Below are 7,784 nucleotides of genomic sequence, written 5' to 3' on the forward strand. Positions count from 1 at the left end.
AACTACTTGGAGAAAGTAGCTTTACTTTCGCGAAACGAGGACGCGATACCTGAAAGAGTCTCGTTTGGTCGCAACCCTTCGCCACCCCCGTCACCCCCGTCGCGGCGGCCGTGAAAAAAAGCGACGGAGGATCCCACTCCGAGAGCTGATCTCTCGTCACCTCTAGGCCGAAGAGCTTCTAGGAATCGTCGATTGGCTCCTGGGGAAAAGCGACAACGCGGCCAAAGTCGTGGATTGGTCGTAGGGCGAGGCTTGCGTCGTGACGGAAGCCTCGTCGGGCGTCCCGCTTCCAACCTGGACCTCGTTTAAAGCTCCACCTACGCCACAACCCGCGAAACTCGAATTTAACCTACACCACGAGCTAGTTTAAGCCGGCGAACGACGTTATCGTCGCGAATTTCGAGGTTGGAGCGAAAGGGTTGGAAACGAGACCGGAGAGAAAACGAACGGCGGTCTTGAAAAAATACTGAAACAACATCGAATGGTCTAGCAACGGGACAAAGATCACGGTTTCGCTCTCTGCCAATCGCGCGATCCTCTTCGGGCAAGGTCTGTACAGACGCGGTTTATTCCACTGTACCGGTACCAATCTACAACAAAAGGAAGCTATCAACAAAATCGGGTAAATAGGATACGTTGAAGAAGCTTCGGCCATCCTGGCAAAGAACAATCCCTGTTTAACCGGACCGATTAAGCTCGCGATCCAGATTAATCGGAAATAGCGTCGATGCAATTTCAGATCGTGCAACAACCTCCGAAAAGACCGATCGACCATTCATCCCTAGGAAGGATTTCACTGCCGCTTCCCGTTAATCGGTTAAACGTTCTAGGATCACCGAAGTGACACGTAAAATCCGTGTCCTGAGCCTGGAACTCGATGGACAAGGAAGAACGAGTCTCTCGTCACCGATCGACGAGAGTGGAGGGATGTTTGGCTGGTGGGGGTGGCTGGCATAGAAGGGGAAGATGGCGGGCGTGGGTGGAAGGGAAGAAGGAAGCTGGCGGCGAAGTGGCCGCGGACTAATTCGAAAAATAAGTCTCCACGAGCGACAAGCACACTTGACCGAAGCACGCTCGCCGCGGAAGGGTGCACGCGGCCCTCTCGAGCGCTGCCGAGTGACAATTAATAAACGCGACGCGTCGTTTCAGCGCGATTCTTCCTCCTCTGTAGGAGAATCTGGCCAACGGGTCGGCCAGTCGAGTCGTGGCTACCATCGAGCGTGGGCTGGGTAGAAAAACCCTTGATTCGAGTCGGTGACGAGGCTTTGCCGAATAGAGGATCGAACGAAAGAGAATAGAGATCGATCGGGCTGGACCGCTGTTCGACAAAGGAATAAACCGAGGTAGTGAACGATGTCGGAGAAACGTGGCCGATGAAAGTGCGAAGAGGATGTGAAACGATGGACATCGAAGGAATACGATCGTCGAACTTGTGAAAATATAATATAGGCAAAAGACAAAGTGCGCGGGAAATCGAGAGACTTTTCTGGTGGTAAGGTTCGAAGAGAGCTGTCTGCGGGAAATCGAGCTCGGTACGAGAAAGTAGAAGAGATGTCGGATATCGTGGAAGACGACAAACGGAGCGAAGCTTCCCCGAAACCGTCTCAATTAACTCCCTTCAGTATCGCCGATATCCTGAGTAGAAGAACCTCGTACACGGAACGACGACCTTCGGAGTCGGAAGAAGCGCAAGCTGTAGCGTCGTTCGCGAAGAAATCCCATCAACGCGACTACGATTGTTTGGAGAACGGCCACAGGGAAACTCGATCGGAGGATCGTAATCAGATGGCCAGATTCTCGAGGCTACCTTCGCCGGATCTCAACGTGGCCCGCGAACTCGACATCCTGACGAGGAACCTGGTCCACGCGAATATCTCCAACTTTGGAAATATTCCACACTTGGCTCAGGGAACGTTCAAGCATCTGGAGAGCCTGGGCAACATGGGTGGTTATCAGCCGGTGAAGGATTCGAGGGACTCTTCGCAGAGGCAACAGGACGAGGCGTTGGACATGAGCAAGAACAAATATTTGGGTGAGCGTTGATAACCGTAACGATACTGATCTCTGTCGAACGATTCTTAACCGTGAGAACGAAAGCTGGCCGTCCAATCTCTACGGCCGGATCGACTCGTTTCCGCGCGAACTCGTACAGAATTTGCGAAACGAAAAGTCGTTTAAATTTTCCACGTCGAATGTTCTCTCGGTCTCTAACGACGGGTTAACCGGAGGTAAAATTACGAGGTCTGCGATCGGCTCGGTCCGTCTATCGATGACCCGATAGCCTGATAGAACTGAATGAACCGGAGGAGAGTAGGGAGTCGGGTCCACTTAGAGTGAAAATCCCGAGGCCGCTTCCCTTCTGGGTGATCGTGTGTCTGCCACGAGGATGCGGACTTAAGAGATCATTTAGGTCTCCGGTATCCTTGTAACAGGCGAGCTTTCAAGGGTTTTTTAAGTTAACCCGAGCGCAGATAACGTGATCGAATGTAATTTTAGTAGCATAAGTGGTGCTCGACTACGGCAGACGTCACAAGTGGCCGGCCACTCTGCTTCTTGCACTTGTTCGATCTCTGGCCACACTGTTGCTCTGTCTTGGATCCTCGACGATCCGTGGATCACGGTAAAAAACAAATTTAGATCAAGGTTACCTAGATCGATCCTAAAGAAATCGCTTTTTCTACCGTTCGCTTCGACTTCTTCATCCTTCGAGACTCGTCGTCGTCGAATACGTCCGACGACCCGAGAGCGTCAGCGATCGCTCGATCGCCAGATTCCTTCTCGATTCGCCAACATTTTGCGTAATCGAAATACAGCGAGATAACGAGAGACCGGTAATTAAGTAATTCCTGCCTAAAGCTGTTTCGTACGCGACGATCGCTCGCTCGTTCGCCGCTCGAGAGGGTTGGAGAGGAGCAGGCACGACCTGGCACCGTTTCAAGTCTCACTCACGAAATTACCGAGTCCCCTGATTTCCGCCACCATGCTTTCGAATCACTTAATACGGTAATGGATAGGACGTTCTTCTGGCACTTTCTTAACCGAACCTCGTCCCAAGTAAAACAACTCCACCCCCTTCGATGTTAATATTAAACCGTCGAATCGCGTCGGACGTACACGCAGCAGCTTATTCCAGTCGTCTTCGATACCTTCCGATATCTTTCGATACCTACGATTGTAAATCTTTTGCGCAAGATGATCGAGTTTGTGGTGTATTACGAGACGCGAGAAGCTCGTAATACAACGAACTCTCGTGTCTCGTTTCACTCGTCGCGAGAGTCAAGTTTGCGCAAAGAATTCGTCGAAATGTCCGCGTCTACGATTCGCCGGGCAAAATGGGGATATAACGTTTCGTTTGATCGAGGTTTAACGTGACCATATCAATTTATTTGAAAACGATGAGCGGCCGCTTCGGAGAAGGTGCACACGAAGGGTCATCTCTCGATGTAATCGGAGTGAGAGCAAACGGCACTTGCTGCTCTCGAACACTCACGATGTGGGACGCGTAGGAGATGTTTGACGAGCGTCAGAGGAGGGACGCATTAGCCGGACGAGATGGCACAGAGTTGACGTCGAAAGTGATCAAATATAGATCTCTCTAAATGCTTCGAGTCCCCCCATCGGCCAGGCTACTGTCGATAAACATTGACGCAGGACCCGGGCTACGGACGAAATAATTATGATGTCACACGAAACTGATTTTTCAGTCTGTATTTTTCTCCGAGTTTTCGGGCTTCTCTCTTTTCTTCGTCTTGGCTCGTTTCGACGTTCGTTCCACGTTCGCCGGATACATCGGAACGGTGTTTTATTCCTCGAGCAACGTACGACTTCTTCCGTATTCCATCGCTGCTTTGTTTCTCTGTTTCCATTTTCTCGGTCTTTCCACAGCGACCGATAAAAATCGATGCAAATTACTCGGTACGATCGGTCGGCTTTGCGCGTAACGATCTTAAGGGACCAACTGCCAGCTGGAAAAGCTATGCGAAAGAAGTTCCAATCTCTGGAAACTCATCTTACGAGTAGAAACAATCTCATCGATCGAATCTTAACTTTGACGATTCGGAGAAAATTTGTATCGCCTAATTTATCCACCTAGCTCTTCCTCCTAATCGTTATTTTCGATCTGATCCTCGACCGTATCGTATCCCGCTATACTTTCACCCTCGTGCCGTACGCTCAACGTCTCCTTTGTCTACACCCCTTTGCCCTAAAGTGGATTTTCAACGCAATCGCCAAAACGCGCAACACCCCACTGATAAATGACAAAACTGCCAAAAGAAAGCCGCTTCAAGGTAGCGCATAAAATCCAACAATAGCCCGAATTCCCAGCTAAAAGTTTATTCTTTGGCTCGAAGCTCGAGAAACAGAATGACCGTCGGCAAGGGAGCAGAATTTTCGTGGTGCCGAGGGGAACGCGATTGCACTCCATTGCAACCGGTTAAACTTAGAGGAGAATTACCGTGGAACAGCAGCGTAAACATGTCGGAGTAGCGAGTGCACGTGTTAATGTTTGAACGAGACATCAAAAGCTGGCGGAACTCTCTCCGATCGTTTGCCGCTTCTATGGCTGCTGTCCGTGGATGGTTACTCGTTCGTTTCTCTATCCAACGTTTCCTCTCTCTCTCTCTCCCTCTCTCTCTCTCTCTCTCTCTCTCTCTCTTCTCTCGTCGTTGTGTAGTGGAAACGTTTGATTTATGATCGCGATAGATCATCCTTTCCCGATCCACGCGTTTGTTTACACGCAAATTTGGAGAAGCTCCATCGTGAATTTCTGTCTGTAACTCGAGTTTGTTTCTAACTAGAACGATCAACCGGCCGATATCCTCGCGAATATCCTCGAGTTCGATGATCATCGTCGCACAGGTTTTTAACGCTTGTGATTTTGCAGAGGACGGGGAGGAAGACATGTTCGAGGCGCAGAATCACGGACAGAATCTGCAGAGCAGGAAGAAACGTAGCAGGGCGGCCTTCTCTCACGCCCAGGTTTACGAATTGGAGAGAAGATTCGCGGCGCAGAAATACTTGTCGGGGCCCGAACGAGCGGACCTTGCGCGAGGACTCAAGCTGACCGAGACTCAAGTCAAGATTTGGTTCCAAAACAGACGGTACGATGATACGGCGTAGTCGATAGACCCTGGATATTTATGCATTTACGATCAATTTAACGGGTGCGAGTAATACGCGCTCGTTGAACCGCTTAAAAGGACGAAACAAGTCGCTATTTAGGTAGAAACGCGAATTTGCATAAACATCCGTGGTCGAACACGGTTGATCTCTCGTCTTTCAACGCGAATCGTTCATTCCATTCTACTCTGTCGCGAAAGCAAACATTCGCGACCGATTCGAATCGGACAAATACGAATTCCAGTATCATAGAATGTTAATTAATTTGCAATTTGTCGACGGTCCAGGTACAAGACCAAAAGACGACAGCAGCAGGAGCTCGGCGCGCTGGTTAATTCCGGAAACGCGAGGCGCGTGGCGGTACGAGTGCTCGTGCATCCGGACGAGCATCTGAGGGGATTGCCACTTCGTGGTTCCGGGCAACTTCCCGGGCAAATGTCAGCCCCGCAAATTCATCCGGCGAACAAAGCGCTCGGCGGTTTCCCGTACTACTGTCTCCCCTATCATCCCTTGCTATGCCCGCCCCTTCACTCCACTCACATTCAGGTGCAAAACACGATCGCGCCGGACCTCGACCCGAGCCAGCTGGCGAAACTCAACGACGAGAAGTAAAGCGAAAATTTCGCCATTTCGCTAGGATCGAGAACGAGAGTGTCGTTGGTTGATCGATTCGGTGAACCGCGGCTCCGAGCTACCGCCAAGTCGTCCAGCGTTCATCGTGCACACCTATCGCGTTATCTCTACCGAATCAAAGTTTCCAAAGAAGTTTTAGATCGTGTAATTCTCGGATCGCGAGCAAACTAGTCCGTTTCAAAGTGCTCGATTCTCTCGCTACCTTTTTTTTTTTTTTTTTTTTTTATCGATATTCCACTTGATCGGCGAAAGAATAGATCCACGGAAGGCTGTTTTACGAGGGTTACTGGTTTCTGTAGCTGTACTTATCGTTCGCTTCGTACAGTCTTAGTCCGGTCATCGTTAAACCAGTCTACCTTCCGACGTTCTATGCGAATCGAAAAATGTCGTCGGCTGAATCAGACTACACACGGATGTTAAACGTACCTCGATTGCAATGTAAATTTAAATAGCCGACGTTCTCATTCTCTCCGAATGGATACGAGGCAACGCTCGTAATTACAGTCACTCGCACTACCTATTACGAAGTAATGGTTGATGGTTGATAAATGAGCACGTTATCGATTAATCCACGTAGTGTCCGAGGAATTTACTGTACGCGTTAATTATAAATTTTCTTATAGATATATCAGAGTCTAGGACGAAGGTCAATGTAAATTAGCGTGTAAATAACTGTATAAAATGGAATCTCGAACGGCATCGGTGAGTGGAGTATTTATTTATTCTGAAGTCGCACGTGACGATAGAAATCTATCGCTCTATACGGCTGTCACGGAAACCACGATTAATATCATTTGATAGTTATACCTCCAAATTCCACCAACTTCCTTTTAGCGTTCGAACGTGTCGCTGTATTCTGTTTTGTTACTTTGTTTGTACTTAACCAACGTAATTTCCTCGATATCGGAACTGCGTCAAACGCTGTTAAATTTATAAATTTTTCGATAGAGAGAGAGAGAGTGTGTGTGTGTGTGCGTGCGCGCGTGTGTGAGAGAGAGAGAGAGAAGGAGGCAGAGAGTTCAACAAAAGAGGAAATAAAGTAGAAACATTTAAGAAACAAGCACGTGCAATAAAGTCGATCGACACTGACACCGATTAATTATAGTCACCGTAATGTAAGACGCGCGTCGAGCCAACGCTCCGATTGTTTCTGCGTACGTACATATGTGATCACACAGATCTATTCGAAATATACGTGGTTCATTAAAAAGAGAGAATAAGCGTGTCTTCTTGTCTGCAACACCCTCCTTGACGAGTCACTCTCTCGAATGTCTACACGTCGAAGCTCCATGAGATCGTAAAAACTCGACGTGCTTGACCCGAGACATCTTCCAAAGAAGTAGCTCCTTTTTTCTGGGCCGCTGCTTGCGATCTCGTTTATGCTCGTACGTTCCTGAGAGCAGCGTTAAAACGTCGGCATTTTTTTACTCCTTGCACGAGGGCCCGCAGTTAACCGTTTAATCGTTGGAAAAATAAAGAAACATTAGACACGATTTACTCCTCGAAACGAAAGTTCTTTTTACGATTCTCAAAGTCGCTGGAGGACAATGTGGAGAATCTTTTGCGCGAATCGGACAGTCCTGTCAAAAGCGTAGAATCGTCGACAGCCATACGGAGGAAGCTCGAGTTTTGTCGGTTCTAACAGACGTATAATTGGAAATCGCATCGGAGAGGTTTCACGAGCAAACGGTACGCGTATCCGGCTTGACCGGCTTGACCAGAGCGGTTCGGCAACTCGATACCGGTAACGAGAACGGAACGAGCGTCGATCGAACTGCGCTCGCGAAAAATCACCGCGCTATCAGCCCTCGAATGGAAGGGACTTTCCCATAGGAATTTTAATAGCTTCGTCTGGGTGGGCCCGACAGACATCAGATATGTTTATTCAGACGCGGAGACGAGCAGACTTAACCGACGGACGAAGGAAAAAAGCTAGATCTGACACTCATCTGTTATAAACAAAGGAGTTACATTATCCTGCTGCAAAGGGTCTTTGCGGCTCGTTCTCCTCGATCAGCACGAAAATGGAG

General features: G+C 48.9%; 1 protein-coding gene across 1 annotated transcript; it reads left to right on the top strand.

Moving 5' to 3' along the window:
* The first annotated feature begins 992 nt into the window (after positions 1 to 992).
* LOC117154997 (uncharacterized) lies at positions 993 to 6,939 on the top strand. The gene is made up of 3 exons (XM_033330525.2): positions 993 to 2,032; positions 4,886 to 5,102; positions 5,409 to 6,939. Exons 1-3 carry the CDS (start codon positions 1,552 to 1,554, stop codon positions 5,731 to 5,733), a joined length of 1,023 nt encoding a protein of 340 aa, XP_033186416.1. The 5' UTR covers positions 993 to 1,551; the 3' UTR covers positions 5,734 to 6,939.
* Positions 6,940 to 7,784: the final 845 nt, after the last annotated feature.

The sequence above is a fragment of the Bombus vancouverensis genome, chromosome 7 (genome assembly GCF_051014615.1).
Source record: "Bombus vancouverensis nearcticus chromosome 7, iyBomVanc1_principal, whole genome shotgun sequence".
NCBI classification, from domain to species: domain Eukaryota; kingdom Metazoa; phylum Arthropoda; class Insecta; order Hymenoptera; family Apidae; genus Bombus; species Bombus vancouverensis.